At 64.5% G+C, this 22,161-nt stretch overlaps 3 protein-coding genes across 4 annotated transcripts; all 3 read right to left on the reverse strand.

Annotated features, from left to right (window-relative positions):
- Positions 1–1,866: 1,866 nt before the first annotated feature.
- Positions 1,867–5,531, reverse strand: LOC131478864 (zinc transporter ZIP4-like). The gene is made up of 12 exons (XM_058659458.1): positions 5,298–5,531; positions 4,718–4,990; positions 4,346–4,541; positions 4,109–4,245; positions 3,851–4,022; positions 3,585–3,757; positions 3,337–3,498; positions 3,135–3,260; positions 2,984–3,038; positions 2,641–2,793; positions 2,371–2,558; positions 1,867–2,283 (listed from the first exon to the last, which is right to left on the reverse strand). Exons 1-12 carry the CDS (start codon positions 5,514–5,516, stop codon positions 2,155–2,157), a joined length of 1,983 nt encoding a protein of 660 aa, XP_058515441.1. The 5' UTR covers positions 5,517–5,531; the 3' UTR covers positions 1,867–2,154.
- Positions 5,532–7,329: 1,798 nt separating this feature from the next.
- VPS28 (VPS28 subunit of ESCRT-I) lies at positions 7,330–9,884 on the reverse strand. Of its 2 annotated transcripts, none has more exons than XM_004580776.3 (10): positions 9,828–9,884; positions 9,382–9,450; positions 9,156–9,184; positions 8,985–9,022; positions 8,703–8,792; positions 8,233–8,338; positions 8,051–8,152; positions 7,892–7,945; positions 7,723–7,814; positions 7,330–7,544 (listed from the first exon to the last, which is right to left on the reverse strand). In XM_004580776.3, exons 2-10 carry the CDS (start codon positions 9,416–9,418, stop codon positions 7,427–7,429), a joined length of 666 nt encoding a protein of 221 aa, XP_004580833.1. In that variant the 5' UTR covers positions 9,419–9,450; positions 9,828–9,884; the 3' UTR covers positions 7,330–7,426. The 2 variants fall into 2 exon arrangements, with proteins under 2 accessions (XP_004580833.1, XP_058515459.1); XM_058659476.1 differs by having other exon boundaries at positions 9,382–9,463; positions 9,828–9,851.
- Positions 9,885–10,104: 220 nt separating this feature from the next.
- Positions 10,105–18,457, reverse strand: TONSL (tonsoku like, DNA repair protein). The gene is given in 26 exon segments (XM_058659478.1): positions 10,105–10,333; positions 10,560–10,693; positions 10,815–10,888; positions 11,136–11,311; positions 11,548–11,719; positions 11,806–12,107; positions 12,276–12,354; positions 12,433–12,586; positions 12,829–12,905; positions 12,996–13,616; positions 13,618–13,866; positions 13,937–14,100; positions 14,186–14,258; positions 14,824–14,913; positions 15,017–15,096; positions 15,671–15,857; positions 15,997–16,122; positions 16,298–16,450; positions 16,522–16,667; positions 16,774–16,888; positions 17,077–17,248; positions 17,334–17,463; positions 17,556–17,739; positions 17,980–18,122; positions 18,211–18,306; positions 18,388–18,457. Coding segments are annotated over 26 exon segments (4,101 nt in total). The 5' UTR covers positions 18,413–18,457; the 3' UTR covers positions 10,105–10,154.
- Between the last annotated feature and the right edge of the window lie 3,704 nt (positions 18,458–22,161).

The raw sequence follows: 22,161 nt of genomic DNA on the forward strand, positions 1-22,161 counted from the left end.
CTGCCCTCCTGGGCGGGTCTGGGATAGCCAGGCCTTTGAACATAGCCTGGCTGCCCATCCTGGTGTGGTAAGAATTAATCATCATTGCCATAGTGATGCCCCAAGATGCCCCCAACTCCTTGGAGCACAGTGACGGGCCAGGAAGAGCAGGCAGGGACCCTGCACTGTGCCACTCAAGTGGTCACAGGGCCAGGGCTAGGGCACACCTGCCAGCATGGATCACCTCACCTGAGCGGCAAGGAACTGCTGACCGATGCAGCGCTGCTAAGAGGCTGAGGACGGCAGGAGGTGAGGGTGCACCCCTCAGCCTCCACTCAGGACAGCCCCACAGGGCAGGGTGGGCTGTGCCCCCATGCAGGGGCCTGCCCTGTGACAGCAGCTGCACAGGCCCTGGAGCTGGAGCCTGGTGCGCCTCTCCACTGATCTGTGCCCCTGACACAGTACCAGGAAGCCGTTGAGGCTTCAAAGGGCACCACTGCCGAGTGGTGGGCGAGTCCTAGGAGGTCCGAGAACTTCCTCTGTCTGGAGTGACACGCCGTGGGCGGATGCTGGGGACGGCTCGGGACGTGCTCAGCGTCATGACTCCATCACCGTGTTGGAGAGCAGAGTCCAGGCAAGCCTACTAGGGTTGTGGGTATCTGAACTGCTCAGCCACGTGGCTATGGCTGGGAGAACTGCTGGCGTTCAGTGAACCCGAGCAAGACCACGGGCATAATTCCCTTTCCACTTGGTTGCCTTCGACTAATTTGCCTATTTCAAATGAGCTTCTAAAAGTTTGCTTTCGAGTGTTCTTTTTTCCTTTCAGTTCCACTGCCTTTATCTAAAATTTCTTTTCTTAAAAAAAAATCACTATGGGCCCTACAACGTGGCCTAGCAGCTAAAGTCCTCGCCTTGAACGCCCCGGATCCCATATGGGCGCCAGTTCTAATCCCGGCAGCTCCACTTCCCATCCAGCTCCCTGCTTGTGGCCTGGGAAAGCAGTCGAGGATGGACAAAGCCTTGGGACCCTGCACCTACATGGGAAACCTGGGGGAGGTTCTAGGCTCCTGGCTTCGGATCGGCGCAGCACCGGCCGTTGCAGTCGCTTGGGGAATGAATCATCGGACGGAAGATCGTCCTTCTGTCTCTCCTCTTCTATGTATATCTGACTTTCCAATAAAAATGAATAAATCTTAAAAAAAAAAAAGAAATGAAGGAAGTCCTTTCTGGAGTCTTTTTCTTAGAAAGACTGCTGATTCCTGAGGTTGTTTTCTAAAGATTTATTTATATATCTGAAAGTCAAAGTGACAGAGAGGCGCCTACACGCTGCTGTTCACTCCCCAGAGGCCTACAGTGGCCAGCCCAGGCACTCCGTCTGGGGCTCTCCTGCTGCCACAGTGCCCCACTCTTGGGCCATCCTCTGTGGCCTGTCCAGACCATCGGCAGGAGCCACAGCCTCTCACAGGCTCCAACAGCTGGCCTGTGGGCCTGGCTCCTGGGAGAAGATTCCTGGGCCCTCAGCATCTGTCCCACCCATCCCAGGGACCTGTCTCATGGCAGTCACCTGCAGTGCCGAGTTGTCGTGTCCACCAGAGGACCTGCTGAAGCCCTAAGCCAGGGGCATCAGTGAAGAGGTGGTCACGCTGGGCTCACAGCACAGGAAAGCAGCTTGCATGAGGCTGCCTCTCCGGCTGTCCCCAGGGGGAGAGCACCTCAGCCTCCTGAACCGTGAGAGTGACGCTGGATTGTGGCAAGCCACAGGGCCTCCCCTGCACCCCCACAAGGCCGCCAGGCCTTCCCCGCACACCCATGCAGGCCGCAGGGCCTCCACCACACCCCCATCCTGGCCTCAGGGCCTCTCCCGCACCCCCACCCCGGCCTCAGGACCTCCCCCACACCCCCACCCAGACTGCGGGGCTCTACTCTCAATTCCACATAGGCCCAAGGGCCCCCAGTGCTGGGCCTGTGGGCATCACCCATCCTGAGGTCTCGGTGTTAGGCTGAGACAATATGCTCTCGGGACAAGAACTTCTTTATTGCGGCAGGAGTTGGGGGTGGGACAGGGCACTGGACTGGGGCAAAGAGGGATGGGGGAAGGCTTCAGCAGGGAGGGGGGCCAGACAGGTGGGGGTTGTGGGGTGGGGGCATGGGGAGGGAGGGCCTGCAGGTGGAGGCTCACAAGGTTATGTCTTCCTCATAGAGCGACAGCAGCAACAGGACGGTCCAGCCGCCCAGCAGGCCCACGTTGTGCAGCAGGAAGACAAGCCAGGGCCTTTGGTCCTTAACGTTCAGCATGGCTGGGAGCTGGGGAGGAGTGGGGACCAACTCAGTCGCCAGCTCAGGGCCCATGCCAGGGGTAGCCCCCTCCCTGCTGACCGCCGTGGCCCTGACCATGTCACAGAGAGCCACGTAGAGGAACAGGCCCATGGCTACTGCTAGGATCCAGATCTCGCCCTCCTCGCCCACTCCGACTGCAAGGGCCACGTACAGTCCCACGAAGGCCGTGACTGCCGAGGCCAGGTTTAGCAGCAATGCACGTCGCACGGTGAGCCCCGCGTGTAGCAAGGCCGCAAAGTCACCTGTGGGAAGGTGTGGTCAGGGCGAGAGCCCCACCCCGAGCAGATGCCGTCCACGGAGGTGAGGCCCCCGCCCCGTGCTCACCCAGCTCGTGGGGCAGCTCGTGGCAGAACACGGCCAGCGAGGTGGCCAGTCCAGTCTTCCAGGAGGATGCGAAGGCGGCGCCCACAGCCAGCCCATCAGCGAAGTTGTGTACGGCATCGCCCAGCGTGATCAGGTAAGGCAGCAGTCTCAGCTCTGCAGGCACAGCCAGTGTGGGTCCCAGCCCACACCCCACTGATGGGCCCTCCATACCCGGCCTCCCCAGCCTCTCCAGCCTCCCGAGGGGCCGGGCACGGCCAGTGTGGGTCCCAGCCCACACCCTCACTGATGGGCCCTCCATGCCCGGCCTCCCGAGGGGGCGTGTGTGGGCGGCGGGGAGGCTCACCTGGGCTTGGCCTCCGTGGCTCCGGGCTCAGCAGCTCAGGGCTCTCCTCTACCACCTGGGAAGAGAATGGCTGAGGGCTCCGGCAGGGGTCCGTGACCGGGAGCCCTCCCTCCATGTGGTGCTGGGGGGTGGTCAGCAGGGTCCCACTCACGAGGTCAGCTCGGGAGCCCTCGTGCGGCTGCTTGGGCTGCCTGCGCTCGCTAGCGGCCAGCTGCAGGGTCATGCCGTGGCTGTGGCCTCCGTGGCTGTGGCCGCAGGCCCCATCCTTTCCTGCGTCCTGTGGGGACAGCTGCTCAGGTCCTGCGGACCACCCCCACCTGCCCACCTGCCACCGATTCTTGGCCCGGCCTGACCTCGGAGTCCTTGGGCAGCAGGAGGTTGAAGAGGTTCTCAAACAGGAAGAAGGCGTAGAAGCCGCCGAGCACCACCAGGAGGCGCCAGGTGGGCTGCAGGTCTGCGGCCTGTGCGTGGCTGTGCGAGTGGTCCTGGTCCCCGTGGCTGTGCAGGCCCAGTACCTGCAGAGGAGGAGGTGCTGGGGGTCGGCCGTGCGCGGAGGAGTGGGGGCTGGGGTGCGTCCGGGGCGGGGGGAGACAGGGCCCACCTTGGGCGTCAGATGCAGGAACGCGTCGCCTGTGAGGGCACCCACGGCCATGCCCAGGAAGGCCTGCAGTACGTAGTGGGTGACGGCACTGCAGCGTGCGCAGGTCAGCAGCAGCAGGCCGAAGACGGCGCACAGGCAGATGAGCAGGGTGGCCAGGGAGCCGTAGAGGTACTCTGAGGGGCAGGGCTGCGTGAGTGGGCCGAGCCCTGCCCCGCCTGCCCACCCCCGCTGGCCGCAGCCCTGCCCCTCCTGCCTTGGGCACTTACTCTCGGCCTGGCTGAGCTGCTCCTGTGCGGGGGCTTCGGCCTGGGGGCTGCAGGCTCCGCTCAGCTGCTGCTGTAGCAGGGCAGGGCTGAGCAGGGCCCAGGCCTCTGGGCTCACGCCTTCCTGTTCCGACAGGCCATACACCGCCATCAGCTCGCTGGGGCTCAGGCAGACCTGGGGCAACCGAGGTGGGGTGCGGTCAGGGCCTCAGCAGCCCTGTGGGCTCCCGTCCACTCCCCGGAGCACCCCGGGCCGCTCACCGTGTCCCACTCAGAGGAACTGCCGTTGACAGCCGTGGGGTCCTGCTGGCCGACCGCCCTGCCCAGACTCCTGTGGTCCTCATGGTCGTCGTGGGCCATGGCACCCACCCCAAGCTGCTGCATCAGAGCTTCCAGCTCTGGCCAGGGTTGGGGTCGGAGGTCAACACGGCTGGGGGACCCAGGGAGCGTCCTCCCACCCGCCCCCTCCACCCTGGCCCGGGGTCCCGCCAGCCTCACCAGTCAGTGTGATGTTGGGGGCCTCAGTGGTATGCTGCCGGAACACGAAGTCGACAAAGTACTGGGGGCTCGGCAGGATTCGAAAGCAGGAGCCGCTCCTGACGTGGTCCAGCAGGGCAGCCAGGGCCCCGCCAGGGTTGCCAGGGACCCCCGCACCCCCGGCCTCATCCAGCAGTTGACGGACGCTGGTGCAGTCCTGGGGGAGGAGAAAGCCTAGCACCCCGGAACCCCAGAGATGACCCACCTCGCAGCAGCCCCTCCCTGGCCTCTGGGGGATCCCAGCCTGCAGCCCCTTCTCCAGTGTTTCCCCCACACTTTCTGCCACCATGGCTGGGCCCAGCACCCCCTCCCCGCACCACCCAGTGCCCTGACCTCCTTCTCCGTGGCCTGGTGGCCAGTGGGGTCCCCGATCCTTTGCAGCAGCTGGCTCAGCCCCAGGGTCAGGGCCTGGGGGTCCTGCAGCTGGGCCAGGAGGCTGTCGGCACGGGAGGCCCAGCGGCCAGCCTGGATGTCCTCACAGGTGCCTTCCGGGTCCCCGAGATAGAGGACGGCTGCTGCACTGAGGCGGGCAATGTGTGCAGACTCCAGGCCCGGCACCAGGGCCTCCGGCTTGCCCAGGGCCAGGGCATGCTCCACGGCTAGGCACTGTGGGCAGAGGCAGGTGGGTAGAGCCTGGTCCAGACACCAGTCCCACCGGAGTCCGCTGGTCCCCGCTGCAGTCCACCCCCAAGGCCTTCCCCAGCTCCTGGCCTGCTTGCTGTGTCACTCTGGGGTCCCTGGTAGGACTCTCCATTGTTAGCTTTCTCCAGGAGCCAGGGTCCAGCTTGGGGAGGGCCAGGACAGGCCCGCCTACTGGAGTTTGCCCCGGGGGCCTTTGCAGCCGGCACACAGGCAGGGTGGAGCAAGCAGACGGGAAAGGGCTGGGGCTGGGGGCCCGTCGGGTGGGGCTCACCTTTCCACACGGCCCGCCAGTGCAGTGCACACGGGCCGCCAGCGTATTTAACAAGCTGCCCAGCGCCTCGTGGTCCAGAGTGCCGCGGCCCGAGGCCAGCAGGCTCAGCAGCCTGGGGTGCTGCGGGGCTGCTGCCACTGCCTCCGCCACCTTCGCCACCGCCAGCAGGGCCAGCAGGGCCAGCAGCAGCCCCAGCCGGAGCCTGGCCGGGAACTCCATGGAGGCTGTGGGAGCCGGGTCACTGGGGCTGCCTGGGGCCAGACTGGGGTTGGTCAAGGAGGAGCCCAAGACCTCTCCCAGGTATTCAGGCTGGGCCTTGTGATTGGCTGCTGCAGGTGCCTGGATTAGCCAGTCCAGGGGCAGGTCTTCCCAGACAGCCCTGCCTCTGGGGGCTCAGGACTGGCCTCTTCCCCTTGGGTGGGGGTTGGCATCCACCACCGCGCCCGGAGGGTGTTGGTGGGACCACTCTGCTGTGTGGGGGCAGGGCCTAGGGTCAAGCCAGGGTCCTGGGACAGGTGTGCAGAGCTGCCTCAGCTTGGGCCCTTCCAGCCGCACTGCAGCTGGGGTCCCAGGAGACCTACAGGGCCTGTTGCTGAGTCATGCTCCCCCAGTGTGAGGAAACGATTGGGAAGTTGGGACCCTGGCTGGCTTCTGGTTGGGCACCTGGGTCAGGATGAGGCTGCAGCTCCCTGACCTTTGACTTGGCAGCTATCACAGCCAGGTGGCCTCTGGGGGAGGCGGGGGTCTGGCTCAAGAGAAGGCTGACCTCTCCCTCTGGGTCGAGCCAAGCCCTTGGGGTGTGGCTGGGTGTGTTGCTGAAGGACTCTGTCCCCTCTCCAGGTCACATGCCTCTCCCCAGTGCCCCATCCACGCGTGTCAAAGTCTGGGCCCCCCTGGCTGGGGAGACCCCAGTGTGGCATTCAACCCGAATCCTGGTGGGATCTTGGGGGAGCGGCTGGAGAGCCCACTGTTAGCAGGTGAACTTCAAGGCACCTGCCTGGGGCCACACAGCCCCAGATGCCGTGTGGTCTACTCAACTGGCTACTGTGGGCCACAAGGCTGGAGTCCTATTAACTTGTGAGCAAAGGTCTTAGCCTTGACCTGCCTGTCCCCAGCTGTCAGGCTCTGGGTCAAGGGGCAGAGCTGTCAAGCCTCCTTCCTAGTGCAGGGTCCCCAGGTCCCCAGCCTCCACACAGCAGACAGGTGCCTGGGCCCTGGACCCTGGTGGAGCAGTGGCTGCCTTCAGCCTGGGAGTCACATGGGGAATGAGCCAGTGGGTGGTCCGGCTCTGTAACACTGCCTTATCAGATAACTAAACCTTTACCAAAAAAGGACAAATCCGGATTGGGCAGTTTGTGTGGGGTTCCTACAGCTGTTAAATCCACTCTGACAGGAAGTGGCTGCCAGGGCCGGGGAGGGGCGGCATTGAATGGAAGACTGTGAACAGGCACCCCGAGCCCACCGGGACCCCTGGGAGCACTCTTGTCTCCCCTGGCCTCTGCTGTTGGGCTCCCTCCCCTAGCTACGTGGCCAGCTCTCGGCTCATAGCGCCCACCACAGCACCTAGCTTCCAGTTAGGCTACACGCTGCCACAAGAGCTGTGCTGGCAGCTCTGCTTGATGCGCCCCCTGCCCCTAATGCATGGACCTGGTAGTGTCTGTAGAGGTCTGGGGTCCCCCAAGGCCTGGCTTCCCCCTGCACCCGCCGTCCCCCTGTACCCGCCGCCCCCCAAGGCCTGGCATCCTCCAATGCCTGGCGTCCCCCCGCCCCCGTATCCCTGTTCTCTGAGGCACAGCAAGCGCTGTGAACCAAGGAGCCCCTGGAGAGCTGTTTCCCCAGAAGAGCCCTGGTGGGGGTGCGGCACCTGCCAGAACAGGCAGAGCAGATGAGTCAACAGACAGCACAAGCTGGGGAGGGCAGTGGTGTGTCCAGAACTCTGGTGTGGGGGGCTGGGGGGCTGCGTCAGACCACAGCTGGTCCAGGTGGGGAGCGCAGACAGCACGCGCAGCAGGCTGAGGAATGAGCCATCCACGGTGGGAGGAATAGCATCTTTATTGGGAGACAGGGCTCTGTGTTCCTGACACACACTCAGTCCAGGGCCCACACAGGGCACAAGGGCCACATGGTATTCAGGAGTGCAGGAAACGGTTGAAGGCATTGTAGGCCGATTCCAGATCAAAGAGCATCTGGCGCACCTGGGAGTCGTCCAGCTCATCGGATGCTGACATGCCACTGAGGGTCTGCAGCCTAGCCGGGCAGAGCCGCATGGTGGGCAGGGGGCTGAGCTGGGCCAGGCTGGGAGCTGGGGGCTGGACCTGGCTGGGCTGGGCCAGGCTGGGAGCTGGGGGCTGGACCTGGCTGGGCTGGGCCGGGCTGGGAGGGGCAGGGGCTGGGGGCCAGGACGCCCAGCCAGGAGGGCACTTACCACTGGCTGACCGTCTGACGACCCTCAAAGTCAGCAGGCAGGTGGCTCATGCGGTGCATGGTTTCCATGAGCTCCCGCAGGTCAGGCTGGATCTGTGGGGGATGTGGCAGTGTGTCCCTGACCCCCCAGGCCCCCTCCCTGCCACCGTCCTCTTGCCCAGCCCTTGTACCTCATCCATGGCACGGATCTCCAGGCGCAGCTTGTCCATGACCGTGATGAAGAGCTAGGGAAGAGGAGGCGCCAAGGGCCGCGTGGTCAGGGAGACCACAGTGGCTCACTAGCCTGCCCGGGAATGACCCCCCCACGGCACACGCGGCCAGGGGCGTACCGACACGACATCAGCAATGCAGCGGTTCAGGTTGCCTTTGTCATCCTTGATGGTGATGGGCCTGTCCTCCTTGATCCGTTCCATGGCCAGAGGGCAGTCCAGCTGGGGGGAATGCTGGCATGGGTGCTGGGCCTCACCCCACACCCGTGCCCACCCATGGCGGGGGGGGCCCACTCACTCACACGGAACTTGCGGCAGAATTCATCAATGGAGCTGATTTCTGAGCCCTGGACCTGCCGGAAGGCAGCTTTGTACTGGACCAGGAGCCGGGAGCAGGCAGCTGTGTACCTGAGGAAATGACAGCAGCTGTCCTCTTGCACGGCCAGTGTGGGGTGGGCCATCTCCCTACTCACAACCAGTTGCCCCATCTCTGTGTGTGTGTGTAGGAGCAGGGATATGTGTGTAGGGACAGCTGTGTATGTGTGTTTAGGGGTAGGGGCAGGTGTGTGGTGTAGGGTTAGGAGCAGGGGTGTGTGTCTGTAGGGGTAGGTGTGTGTGTAGGGTTAGGGGTGGGTGTGTGTGCGTAGGGGTAGGTGTGTGTATGTAGGGGGGTGTGTGTGTGTAGGGGCAGGGGTGTGTATATGTGTGTGCAGGAGTAGGCTGAGCACTCATGGGGGTCCCACCTGAGCACCAAGACGGCCCAGGGACTCACTCGTTGGGGGTGACACAGTCCTTGATGTAGGCTTTCTCCAGGGCCTGCATAGTCTTCACCACGGCAAATAGCTCCGCCATGTTGTCGTACCTGAGGGGGGCATCTGTCAGCCTGCAGCGCGAGGCTGGATGTGGAGGCCTCCAGAGCCCAGGGACCAGGCCCTCCCGTGGGCAGCCACAGCACAGCGCAGGCCGGCCTTCTCCCCACCCTGGCCCCAGGACCCCAGGTCTCCATGAGGGACAGGTGCAAACGGGCCCAGGGAACGCTGGGACATCCACTCACTTCTCCCGTTCCCGGGCATTCTTGTACAGCTTCACTTCCTGTCAGAAGAGCAGGCAGGTGTGTGGTTGACATTGCCACCAGGCCACAGGGGCACGCACAGCCAGCTATTGCAGTCAGACCACCGTGGCATGACTGGCCAGGTTAGGGTCCCAGGGGACGTCCCCTACTCACCTCGTAGAGCTCTGGCTTGTTCCCAGGCGCTGCAACAGGACAAGACAGGCAGGCTGACCCCTAGGCAGGCCCTGAGCCTCCCCAGCTTGCACCCGGTGGGACACCAGGGACACCCATCGATGACCTGGCCGCCATAGCCGAGCCCACCAGGACGGGCGTCTGAGCGCCCCGAGGCCAAGTGTCCAGCAGCCCTCCCCCGGCCTCTGCAGCCAGACCCCACACTCACCGCCCAGGCCTGGCGTGGAGGGGACCCCGTGGAACATGCTGCAGATCGTGGTGGCCACCGCGCGGAGACCTGGGGGCACAGCCTGCGGCAGCTCAGAAGGACCCCCAGGATCCCCAGGACACACCTGGGGCGCAGGGCCCGGGAGGCCCAGGGAGGAAGGGGGTTAGGACCGGGGACGGGGCGACAGAGACCTGGGGGCACAGCCTGCAGCAGCTCAGAAGGACCCCCGGGACGCACCTGGGATGCACTCGGGGCGCAGGGGGCCGGGGGTCCCAAAGAGGAAGGGCTAGGACGGGGAGGGGGCGAGGGCACAAAGGGACTAAGGACGGCCGCTTGGTGCCCGCTCGGAGACGGCTCGGTCCTGGGGTCGCCTCGCCTGCAAGTCGCCAGCGTCCCTCCCGGCCCAGCGGTCCCGGGGTCGCCAGGGCCCCTCCCGGCCCGAGTACCTGGGCGGGATCCGCGCGTCCCGGAGATGGCGCCGGGCGGGGCGCTGCAATCGGGCTCTCGGCACTCCCCGCCCACAGAGCGATGACTCGGCACTCCGTGGCGTGCCTGCGCGCTGCCCCGCCCGCTGAGCGGCCATTGGTTTCCGCCCTTGCCATTGGCCCCGTCCCTGCGCGGATCCTCCTCCTGTCCCGCCCTCTGCCATTGGCCCCGCCCCACCCTCCATGTCCCGCCCCCGCACTTGGCCCCGCCCCCGCCGTCAGCAGTCAGGGAACCAGGCACCGGGAGCGGCTGCTGCGTTTATTGGGGGTCCGAGGGGGCAGGCAGGGTCAGAGGCGCCGGAGGAAGAGCTTGTGGCCGCGGAGCAGCGCGCCGGGCCCGGTCTGCAGGCGGAGCAGGGCCTCGCGGTCGTCGGCACCCAGGCCTCTGCTGCACAGGCGCAGCTCCTGCAGCTGAGTGCCCACGGAGTCCCACAGGCTGGCGCCCAGGGGGCTGTGCACGGCGCAGCCTGTGGGCAGAGGGTAGCCTCAGTCCAGGCGAGGATACACTGGGCCTGGACACATGGATCGCTCCTGGCGCCCAGCCTGCCCTGTGGCCCAGGGCCTCCCCCTTGCAGGGCACGGCCAGGTGGGCAGCCAGGCAGTCTAGTGGTGGGCATGGCCAGGTGGGCAGCCAGGCAGTCTGGTGGTGGCAGAGCCTTGGGCGTCCCCCACCCCCTTCTCTGCCCTCCATACCTGCCAGTCCCAGGAAGCTGAGTCCCTGCCGCCGTTCCCGCAGGACACACAGGAGCTCCTGCAGGCTGGCACGGCTGATGGCAGGGTTGGCAGACAGGTCGAGGGAGACAAGTGATGGGCACAGAGGAAGGCACCTGGGCCGGCACGCAGAGAAGCATACATTAGCTACCTGGCTGGCACAGGCACTTGGCATCTCCCGAGGTTCCCAAGAGGGTCAGGTGGGGGAAGGTGGTGGGAACAGAGGTGGGGAAGCACCTGCTCAGGTCTCGCACAGCTTGGTCGCCCAGGTGGTTTGCAGACAGTGTAAGGTGGGTCAGCACACAGCGTTCCTGGACACAGAGGACCAAGAGGGCTTGGCTGAGTGGAAGCCCACCCTCCCGGCCTCCTGACAGAGGCCCCACATCCAGAAGCACCCAGAGGCCGTGCAAGCCAGAACCTTCTGGGCCTGTGTGGTGCTTCCCCATGGGCGAAGCCACTGAATGCTCTCAGCTATGCTGGGACCCTGCCCACCCTGTGCATGGGAGCCCCTCTCATCTGGGGAGCCGAGACCCTCAGCAGCTCCAACCCTCCCCATACCTTGGTCAGGTACCCAACCACAGGCTCCACGAGGCCCAGGTCAGTCTTGCTGGCTATGACAGAGCCAAGCTCCAGGCGCAGGAGGGCATGGGCTGGCAGGTTCTGCAGGAGCCTGGTGAGGGCGGCGGTGCCCAAGGCATTGAAGGACAGGGACAGGGTCTGCAGGCGTGCTGCACCTGCACAGGGCCAGAGCCTGTCAGGGCCTGAGCCCTCAGCACCCCTTCAAGTGCACAAGGAGGCTGGGGGACCTGATGGCTGTATCCCCAAAGAACCCTGGCGACCCTTGTTCTGAGACTCCTGGCACTCGGCAGGCAGACATGTCCCACCCCCTAGGGAAGGCCAGCATTCTCCTGCCAGGTGCGAGGAGCAAGGCCCAACGCTGGGCCATGGGCTGGACTTGTGGTCTGCTCACCTCGCAGAGCGCTTGCGAGGGCTTCCTGAGGGCTCAGAAGGAAACCAGGGCCAAAGCCACAGGCCTGCAGGCGCAGGGTGTGGAGCGAGGGGCAGGCCTGCAGGAGAAGGGCCAGCGCCTGACCACAGCTGTCCCCCAAGGGGTTCATGCTCAAGTCCAGCTCCTCCAAGCTCTGCAGAAGAAAGGAGGGTACTCCTGCAGTCCTGGAGGCGGGCCTCCCTCGGCCTGTCCCCGCGGAGGTGCCACACTGGCCTTTACCTGCAGCACAGCCTGGCCCGGGAGGCCCATGGCCAGGTGGCGCAGACCTTCAGGACCCAGGTGGTTGGAGGACAGGTCAAGAAGGCCCAAGCTGGGCATTGTGGCCAAGGTGGCCAACAGCTCCGCGGCGCAGCCATCCCCCAGCCGGTTCCCCGCTAGGTGTAGCTCCCGGAGTGCAGTGTGCAATTTGAGGGCCCGGAGTAGGGGCGTGAGCTGAGCTGGGCGCAGGGCCAGGCAGTGGGTACTGAAGGAGGGGCTGGCATCCTGGCACTCCGCAGCCTGCAGCACCTGTGGGTGCTCTTCTGCGTGGAGACGGACACACACATGCTTAGTGGGACCCGAGCCTGCCCTCTGCCAGCCCCCTCCTCCCACCATCCCCCAGGCTCACCCCACACAAGATAGCACAGGTTTGGGGAGGGGAGCCCGTAGCCCAATGGGCTGTAGATCCCAGTCCGGCCCTGGGCCCTCACCTTGTCCCAGGCTCTGGCAAGCCCTACGGTAGCGGTCAGCCAGCGGGGGCAGGTCCCAGGAGCTTACTTCAGCCAACACCTGCAAAACACCATGGGTGAGCTTCGCCCAGGTCGGCGTGGACGTGCCTTCTGCGCAGGTGTGGTGCCCACTGCCTACCTCATCATTGCTTTGCAGCACATCAGGGATGGGGTCTTGGGGGTCCAGCAGGGCCCCCTCCTTCTGCAGGGTTAGCCTGGGCAGCAGCCCACAGGTCTGGTAGTAGCGCTGGGCAGCCTGTTCAGCCAGCCAGGCCACCAGAGGGGCCTCACTGCTGCAGAACACAGGACACGGTGAGCCCAGGACAGTCAGCACAGGGCCCAACAGCTCCCTCACTCAGCCATTACCCCGGGGACAACAGGGCCTCCTCAGCCTACTCAGAGGACACCTGCTTGGGTGTGTGCAAGGCCCTTCAACCCCAGGCCATCACTGGCACACAGTGGGCACATGGATCAGGAACCCTTGTTGCACACCCTGCGCAGGTACCACTGGCCACTCTGTCAGGGCAGGCCTCACCTGTGCGGCACAGGAATGAGAAAGACATTATCCTGGACTCGAACTCGGACCCGGAGAGGAGGGGGTGGCACTGGACCCTAAGGCGAGCAGGGGACAGTCACTCAGGAAAGATAGAGGTCCCAGCCCCCACAGGGGATACCCCAGCTGAGCCCGTGTCCTGCACTCACCGAGGGCTGGCCTTTCGGCAGGGTTCCCCGCCCCGCAGGGTCAGCAGTCAGGCTGCCGGCTCCTGCATCCACAGGGCCACCCCGACCCGTGGGCTGCGCCGGGTGGCTCTGCTGGGTCTGGGACCGAGTGGGGTGCTGTTCCCCCAGGGCACCAGACCTGCTGTCCCCACTGCTCTGGGCCCAAGGGGGTGGGCGGCTGCTCTGCCGGCTGTGGCCTTGGGGTGTGTCCATCTCCAGCCAGTGTCCGGCCAGGTACTCGTCCTCGGGAATGAGGGCCGCTCGGGAAGGAGGAACTTTGCCCAGACACCGAGGGCCAGACCCCAGGCGACTCTGGGCGCTGCCCACACCGCGCATGGCTGCCTGATATGCTGCCCGGCTGGCCCCTGCCGCAGCCGCCTCAGAGGCAGAGTGCCGAGGTCTCTTCTGCGATGGCCAGGGGCGGCCTGAATCGTCCTCGTCCTCTGAGCTGCTATTGCTGACCATCCTGGCCCGGTGCCTCCGAGGTCTGGCAGCCATTGGCACGTCCCGCCTAGGAGAGCCTCCAGTACAGGCCTGGGAGGCCTCTGAAGGAGCAGGGGTCCCAGAGGGTGACTCTGGGAGGGGGCTGGAGGGAGGAGACATCTCAGGGTCGAACAGAGAGTTTATGGGCTCCTCCTGCGTGGCAGCTGGGGGAGAGAGTTGGCCATGAGAGGGGCGCCTCGTCCCTGGCCCGGCCCCCAGCCCCAGGGCAAGGGCAGCCCTGCTTGCCTCGGCCCGCTGCAGTGGCCTGTAACAGCCTCTCTGTGGCCGCGGCCTTCTGTCGGGTCTCCAAGTCCAGCTCCCGGCAGTACAGCTTCACCCACTGCTGTAGGGTTTCCAGGGGGCTGTGACCCTGTGGGGCGCAGGGGTTAGCAAGGGCACAGCAGCCCCCTGGCCTCCTGCCCCAACCCTGCCCAGCTCACCTTCCGGGTCCGTAGGGTGACAGATGCCCCCTGCTCAATGAGCAGCGCAGCCACCTCGAAGTGGCCACAATTGAGGGCGTCATGCAGGGGGGTGATGCCCTCGCAGCCCTGGCCACCCGGGTCGTCCACTGCGGCTCCATGGTCCAGCAGGAAACGGACGATCTCTGGGAGTGGATTGGGGTGGAAGTTGGGCTCCCGCGACATCTTCTGATCCCTGTCCACCCACGGGAGTGGCCTGCCCGTGCTCACCCAGGTGCCCGTAGTTGCAGGCCTCATGCAGTGGAGTCCAGCCACAATAGTCCCGAGGGTTCACAGGGTGGCCCTAGGACCAAGGACAGAGAACAGCCCAGTCTAGCCCCACACCACTGGTCCTAGAACCCAGTCCCACCACTGGTCCTACAGCCCACCCTAGGATCCCCCCCGACCACTGCAGGCTGCCCAGCCCCCTCCACTGGTCCTACAGCCCGCCCTAGGATCCCCCCCGACCACTGCAGGCTGCCCAGCCCCCTCCACTGGTCCTACAGCCCGCCCTAGGATCCCCCCCGACCACTGCAGGCTGCCCAGCCCCCTCAACTGGTCCTACAGCCCGCCCTAGGATCCCCCCCGACCACTGCAGGCTGCCCAGCCCCCTCCACTGGTCCTACAGCCCGCCCTAGGATCCCCCCGACCACTGCAGGCTGCCCAGCCCCCTCCACTGGTCCTACAGCCCGCCCTAGGATCCCCCCGACCACTGCAGGCTGCCCAGCCCCCCAAGGAAGGACAACATGTGTGGCAGAGGCAGGCACGGCCTTGCTGACCGCCATGGACATGGTGCCGGGTCCTGAGGAGGGGCAGGCCGAGGCAGAGAGAGCCTGGCCCAGCCCGGTCTGCCTCAGGCAGCAGCCCACCTGTTTCACGAGGTACTGGACGCGGCGCAGTTGGCCTTCGATGCAGGCTCGGTGCAGCAGGGTCTCACCCATGTCATTGCGCCGATTCCACTGTGGGCACAGCCCGGAAGGCGGGCAGAAGTATAAGGGGCAGGGCTGCTGGGCCGAGGGGAGGGGCATGAAGAAGCTGGGCCGAGGGGAGGGGCTTATGCACCTTGTCCACTTTCCGGCGGCCCAGACAGCCCCGCAGCTCCTCATCCTCCGGCTGCTGGGACCGGCTGTCCACATCGTCCTCTGGAACAGAGCCCAACCCACAGCCCCAGGTTAGCCAGTGCAGGGTGAGAAGCTCCCGCCAGTCTCCCAGCAGCCAGGCACAGCACACGTTGGGGTGGGAGTCCCGGATGTGTAGCTTGCCCACGCCCAGCCTGTCTCTCTCTCTCTACAGCCCAGCCAGCCCACTGCCCCTCACCAGGGAGGCCCTGGCACAGCCTCAGCCCTCACTCTGCCTTCCTCTCCTCCCACCAATCACCTCTCAGCAGGAAAGCAGCCAGTAGCCCATGGCCCCAGTTCTGTTTTTGGCTGCTGCTGGGCAGTCCCACCTTCTACCCATGCAACCGACCATCTGGTTTGGGAGGACCCAGTGGCTGTGCTGGGCTCCTGCACAGGAAAGCCAGGCCCTCTGATGTGCCTGCTGGCACCCAGACAGCCCCCCCACCCGACATGCAGCCCTAAGCCCCAGCCTGGGCACCCATGTATGGCTCTGTCCCCTAGAAGCAACGGTCATGGCCAGGACAGGCTCCTGGGCACAGCACCCGCTCACAGGCAGGCCCATGGGGAGAGCATAGGTAAGTGGCATGGCAGCTCTCACCACTCTCGGAGAGATCTGGCTCACTGTCCTCCAAGGCTCTGCTGGCCGCTGCCTCCTCCTCCTCCTCCTCCTCTTCCTCCTCCTCCTCTTCAGCCACACCCAGCTCCTGCAGTCTGAGCTCAGTGGCATGGGCCTCCTGGGGCTGCAGCGTCAACTGTACTGCATGGAGAAGCCGCAGCACACGCCTCTGGGGGCAGAGCAGGGTCAGGGGGACATCCTCAGGGGCGTAGGGTAGGGATGTTTCTTGGGGCCAGGTCATGGGGTGCAGATCAAGTGAGAGCGTACTGTAGGACCCGGTGTGATTGGGCACAGCATGGGCCCCGCACCTGCAGCTGTGGCTGCTGGGCCTCCTGGGCACAGCCTAGGGCCTTCTGAAAGCACGGGGCCAGCACCTCGTAGGGATCTCCAGCCTCCTCACGGGACAGTGCGATGTTTAGCCAGGTCTCAGCCTCCTGGGGAAGGAAGGATCCGTCAGCAGATCCCCTCTCCGTGTCCACTGCCTGTGGCCCTGGACTGGCCTCCCCATGGGCTCAGCTCTGTGCCCACCTCCCACCTGCTGGAGGCCACCCATCTCCCAGGGGAGCCTGTGTGCGCCTGAGCCCTGGGGGAGCGGAGGGGTGGGCTCACCTCCAGGGCATTGCCGTTCCGCAGCCTCAGCTCCTCCTGGAAGTGGTGCTCTGCCTGGCGGTACTGTTTCATGTCTCCCAGCGTGGTGGCCAGCGACACATGGATGACGGCCAGCTCAGGCCCTGGTCGCTGCAGCAGCTCAGCTAGATGTAGCTATGGAACCAACACTGTGAGGTGGGAGCCGCCTGCCTCCCCTGTGCCCTGCCTCGCTGGGGCCCACGCACCTGCTTCTGGTACGCCTGGGCTGCCTTGGGGAAGTCGCCTGCCTTGGAGAACAGGTCACCCAGCTGCTCACAGATGGCCATGGCATCCTGAGGGTTGCTGCCCTCGGCCTCCTCCAGCCGCTGCTGTAACCGGACCACTGCCAGCACTGCCAGGAGAGGTCTGTGAGGGGGCTTCTGGGCATAGCCCCAGAGCTGGACACTCTAAGGGAGGACCCCAACTGTAGGTACCCCGCCCCGGCTGCTCAGGCTCACCATGCTTGAGGCTCCGGAGGACTACCGCCCCCTGTGAGGGCTTCTGGGAGCCCAGCTTGAAGGCCTTCTTCAGCGCCCGCTTAGCTGCCAGGAAGTCACCCAGGTCCTGGAGGACCTGAGGGGCCAGAGCAGAAAGGCTGCAGGCTCTGGGCAGGGCCCAGTGCCCAGGCCATGCGCCCAGGCCATGCCTATCCCCGTGAAGGGCTGTGCTCATCCCAGCTGGTGGTATCTGTGTGGGCAGCGACCACGATGGCTGAGGAAGGAGTTCCTGAGGAGGTGCCCGCCCTGGCTGGGGAGGGGTACCTGCGAGATGAGCAAACAGCACTCGCTCTCCAGAAACCGCCGCTTCATGGTACGTGCACACTCCCGGGCCCCCTCCAGGCAGCGCATGGCCTGTGAGTGGTGCCCTTCACGCCAGTGGATGGCACCCAGGTTGTAGCGAGCACGGAACAGGTCTTCGTAGAGGTGGTTCTGCCTGGGGCAGGGGTGAGAGGTGGGTAGGAGGTTGGGGACAGGCCCAGCCTTCCTGGGGGTCTCGGGGTGGCCAGGGGCCTCCTCACTCGGCAAGAAAGATGCTCTTCTTGAAGTAGTCATGGCACAGCGTGGTCTGCTTCAGGCTCTCGAAGGTGAGACCCAGGTTGAGGTAGAGCCTGGTCCTCATCTCGCTCAGCTCTCGCTGGGTCAGGGTCCCTGGAAGACGTCCCCTTCACACTTGGCTGCCTTGGCACATTCCTCTCTCCTCCCCGTGGGGTCAGATCTGGGAACACCGCAGTGGGACGTACCCTCCAACTTCTCGTCCACAATGGCCAGGCTCTTCTCGAAGGCGGCCTGTGCCTGCAGCAAGGGCTCCCGTGACTGGCCGTGGTCGAAGATGTCCAGGTGTGTGCGCCCTATGGTGGCCCAGGCCCGCTGCAGCTCCGTGTGGTTGGACAGGGCAGTGGCCAGCTCCAGATAGCGGTGCTGGTGCTGGTGCGGGAGGAATAGCTGTGCACGTGTCAAGGCACCTGGGACGCCCACAGGGCAGGCTGGGCCGTTCCGGCTCCACTTGCCCCAGGCCTGGGGCTGCTTGTGCCGGGGAGCCCCCGTGCACCCCAAACGCTTCTGGTATCCCACTCTTGCCACCAGTTTAGCTCTCGGGAGCTGCTACCCGACGTGGGACCCATACGGACCCCACCCTCCCTGCAGAGGCCCGCGCGTCCTCCGCACCTGCAGGGCGGCCTCGAAGTCCTCCAGCTCAGCCAGGCGCTCCCCGACCTTGCGGTGCGCCACAGCACAGCCCAGGGTGTCGCCGGCGGCCTCCAGAAGCTGCAGCTCGCGCCGGTGCTGCTCCAGAGCCTCGGCGTAGCGGCCTGCGCGCGGGTCACGGGTTCACGGCTGCCCGTGACCAGCCCCGCCGCCCCGCGCTCGCCGAGCCCGGCCCCGCAGCCCCGCGCTCACCATGGCCGGCCAGCAGCTCGCCCAGCTGGTGGCAGCAGGCGGCCTCCTCCTGGAGCTGCCCGCTCCTCTGCGCCTTGGCCTGGGCCTTGCTCAGCTCTGCCGAGAGGGAGGAACGCAGGGTTGAGCCGCCGCCCGCGACCCCCGCCCGTCCCCGCGCCGCGGGCCCCCGGCACTCACGGCGGAGCTCGCGCTCCAGGTTCATGCTCCGCGCCCGCCGTCCCCGCCGCACCGGCTCGGACTTCCCGCGCGGCGCGCGCCCCGGTGCCGCCCCCGGGGGCGTGGAAGGACGGCGCACGGAGTCCTGGGAAATGAAGTCCGCCCGCTCCAAGCGTTCTGGGATCGGCCCGACGCCGAGGTGGCTGCCTTGGAGGGCGGCTGGCGGGGCTGGGGGTGCGGTCCCAACCTTGGGGCCTCCTGCTGGGACCCTTCCCGCAGCACCCGAGCCCTGTGGAAACTAAAGTGCGCTGGGTCGGGTTTGTGTTTATCTGATAGCAAGAGCGATCCCCCACCGCGTCTGCTGGGTCACCCCAAATGTGGGCAAGAACAGGGACCCCGTGCCGTCTCCCGTGGTGCGAGTCTGCAGTCCAGGCGTGGCTTCGTGGCTGCATACCATCTGCAGTCACACTTTTAAAGTAGGGCGTGATGACTCAGTGGCTAATCCGCCCACTGCAATGCCAGGATCCCTTACAGGCGCCAGCTTGAGTCCCATCTGCTCCGCTTCATATCCAGCTCCCTGCTGATGGTACCTGGGAAAGCAGCAAGTATGGTCCAAGTCTGGGCACCTGTGCCCACGAGGGAGACCTAGAAGGCCCAGGCTTCTGGCTTCAGATCAGCTCAACTGTGGCTATTGTGACCACGATCTCTCTTCTTATCTCTCTATGTAACTCTGCTTTCCAGGGAACTAGTAAATAAATAAATCCTTAAAAGCAATGTTCCATCCTAGCCACAAGAGGAAACAACAGTGTTATAATCCAACGCTGTGCCCTCTGGGCCAGCCCAAGGCGTGGCCCTCTGGGTCAGCCCAATGCTCTGCCCTCTGGGTCAGCCCAAGGCGTGGCCCTCTGGGTCAAGTTTGTGGGCTGAGTGGGCCAGCCCAGGACACACCTGGCTGCACTCCAGAAACACCTAGAGACATGTTAGAATTCCCAGTGTTGGCTTGGTGCTTTGGCTCAACTGGCTAATCCTGTACTTCCAAGTGCCAGCATCCCATGTGGGTGCCAGTTCAAGTCCCGGCCGCTCCACTTCCCATCCAGCTCCTGTTAATGTGCCTGGGAAAGCAGTCCTTGGGATCCTGCACCCATGCAGCAGACCCGAAACTCCTGGTTCCTGGCTTTAGATCGGCTCAGCTCTGGCTGTTGCAGCCATTGTGGGGGAGTGAACCAGTCGATGGAGGATCTTTCTTTCCTTCTCTCTGTGAATCTGCCTTTCTGATTAAACAAAAAAAAGATTTAAAAATTACAAAAAACAATTGTGTGCTTCCTGTTGCAGGGAGAGCAGTGCAGGTAGCCCCCCATGTGCGTCACACCCCCACCCCTTTTGATGCAACAAAAAGTTCCAGCCTAAAATACACAGTACAGATGCTGGCCTGCCCAGTGATGACCTTCAGCCCACTCTAGGGTCACTGTAACCGGCACAGCTGACCCTGCTACCCCACACAAGGCGAGGGACGGGGAGCAGTGCTGTCTGACCCCAGCCCAAGCTCCGCTGTTGGAACGCTCAGTGGACATGACCCGTTCTGCAGTTCCACGTGGAGTGAAGGTCTTGTTTGAGACACAATTACAGACAGACAGCAAGAGATCTTTCGTCCACTGGTTCGCTCTCCAGATGGCCCCAGTGGTCAAGTCTGGGCCAGGTTGAAGCCAGGAGTTTCTTTTGGGTCTCCCATGTGGGTGCAGGGTCCCAAGGCTTTGCATCATCCTCGTTACTTTCCCGGGTGGTAAACAGGAGCTAGATCAGAAGTGCAACAGCCCGAGACTCGGACCAGCACCTCTATGGGATGCTGGTGCTGAAGGAGAGCAGACCACACTTCTCGGGGTGCACTTGCCCCCCACTGCATGTGGGCATTGTTCCTCCACTGTCTTCACCAAAATCTCCTCCTCCCAGGACAGCAGCTCCCACAGGAAGGTCAGTCCCACGTCCAGGCCCCTGGGGTCAGCTGGTGCAGAGTCCACTGAGGCTGCTCTGCAGGATGGGAGACGAGCAGCTTTCCCACTGCAGTGATCAGCAGAGGCCAGGGACGGACAGACTACAGGGCCTGTGGGTGAGGGATGGGACAGGGAGGGTGCCCAGGCCCAGACTGAGGGCAGCAAGAGCCGGCCTCTTGGCACAGGGCCCAGCTGGGCCATCCAGGTCTTAGCACCTCCAAGCCCGTTCCTGGGCGTGGGAGGAAGGAAATCAGATCTAGGTTGTCAGCTGGGCCTGGGTGTGGGACAAGCCTGGCATTGGCAGCTGCTCCCCTCCACACTGGGATGTCACAGCCGCATGTCAGTTCCAACCCAGCTCCCTGCTTATGCAGCTGAAAAGCAGCAGAGGATGGCTCAAGTGCCTGGGCCTCTGCACTCGTGTGGGAGACCTCAAGCTCCTGGTACCTGGGTTCAACATGGCTCCTTGGGCAGCGAACCACAGAGAGCATTCTTTGTCTCTCCCTCCCAATCTTGGCCTTACAAATAAACCGTCTTAATAAGAGAATGCTGGCCCGTATCACCTACCTGTTCCCCACAGAAGCATGGCCACACCACCAAGGTGGGCACTGGAGGACTGGTGAGCGGTGGCAGCCTCAGGAAGGGCCCAGGGGGTTGTGGGGAGCAGGGGCAGAAGCAGAGAGAAGCAGGGTATAGTGGCTGGAAAATGGAATGCTGGGAAGCTCACGTGCTCCCCGTCCTACGGCCCAGGCATGGCCCAGCCTCCAGGAGTCCCCCTTCCTTCACAGCCTGGGCAGGATGGGCTGCCTTCTGGTAAGGACAGGAGACAGTGGTTTAATTCTCTTCTACCACAGTCCGACACAGAAAACACCTGCAAATACTGGGCCCATGACGGGACGCCAACTCCAACAGAGGGACACACACTTCCTGCTCCGCTCCTTAGAAAACCACTTTATTGTCTGAAAATGTCACTTTGGGTGGCCTGGCCCATGGGACAGGGGTGATGGCACCTGGCAACAAGAACCCAGGGTGACCTAGGCCCAGGGTGATGCTGCTGCAGAGGTCTGTAGGCAGCTGCCTCAGGGACCAAGGACCCAGAATTCCCAGGCTGGATGGTTCAGCGCATGTGCACAGCTCCAGGTAGACCCCCGGCACACACGCTAGGGTGCTGCCCTTGCCTTCCATGTGCCCGTGGGCAACCCCTTTGCTCCGCAGCCTCTCTTTCCTACGGCCCCACCTTGGCAGTCCTGGGCCTGCTCATCTGTGCAGAGCTGTACCCTCTCCGGGGCTCCCCGCTCCTGCTTTACCTCAGCTGCAGCTCTCCAGGAACCTCTTTCCTGGGTATCAATCAGCATGTTGCATACTCCTAAAGTGGGTGCACATATGCCCTCCCCCATCCACTCCTGCCCTGCGTGTCCACAAGGGTGCCACACCTCTGCTGTGGGGTGGGCGTGGGAGCAGACAGTGCAATGCCCCGTGGCGGTACCGAAGTCCAAGGGTATGCAGAAGGCCACCAGCAGGTGGCCCTGGGCCCCTCACTCTGACTGGGAGCTCACAGTAGGCCTGGAGCAGAAGGGCCCCAGCCCACCCTGCACGAGGAAGTGAGCAGACTCCAGCCCACAGTGCCTCCTTCCCCTGGCTCAGGCCCCACAGGGCCGAGGGGAGCCAGGCCCTGGAGGGAAGCAGGGCTCAGGCTCCTGGGTGGCTTGGCAGGGCAGAGAAAATGGGTTCTTTGGTATTGCGGCAACAAGCGGTCACATCTAGACAATGGTGGGCTGGGCTATGCCCCTCCTAGAAGCTGCAAGGGTCA

The sequence above is a fragment of the Ochotona princeps genome, unplaced genomic scaffold (genome assembly GCF_030435755.1).
Source record: "Ochotona princeps isolate mOchPri1 unplaced genomic scaffold, mOchPri1.hap1 HAP1_SCAFFOLD_121, whole genome shotgun sequence".
In the NCBI taxonomy this organism is placed as follows: Eukaryota; Metazoa; Chordata; class Mammalia; order Lagomorpha; family Ochotonidae; genus Ochotona; species Ochotona princeps.

Excerpts from the sequence above, each read along its gene's own strand:
- LOC131478864 (XM_058659458.1), bottom strand. The coding sequence starts at position 5,516 with ATGGAGTTCCCGGCCAGGCTCCGGCTGGGGCTGCTGCTGGCCCTGCTG. Across the intron at positions 4,991-5,297 it reads CTGGCGGGCCGTGTGGAAAG|TGCCTAGCCGTGGAGCATGC; the intron begins GTGAGCCCCACC and ends CTCTGCCCACAG. Across the intron at positions 2,794-2,983 it reads GCCACGGAGGCCAAGCCCAG|AGCTGAGACTGCTGCCTTAC; the intron begins GTGAGCCTCCCC and ends CTGTGCCTGCAG.
- VPS28 (XM_004580776.3), bottom strand. The coding sequence starts at position 9,418 with ATGTTCCACGGGGTCCCCTCCACGCCAGGCCTGGGCG. Across the intron at positions 8,339-8,702 it reads GACTGTGTCACCCCCAACGA|GTACACAGCTGCCTGCTCCC; the intron begins GTGAGTCCCTGG and ends TCATTTCCTCAG. Across the intron at positions 7,545-7,722 it reads CGTCAGACGGTCAGCCAGTG|GCTGCAGACCCTCAGTGGCA; the intron begins GTAAGTGCCCTC and ends CTGCCCGGCTAG.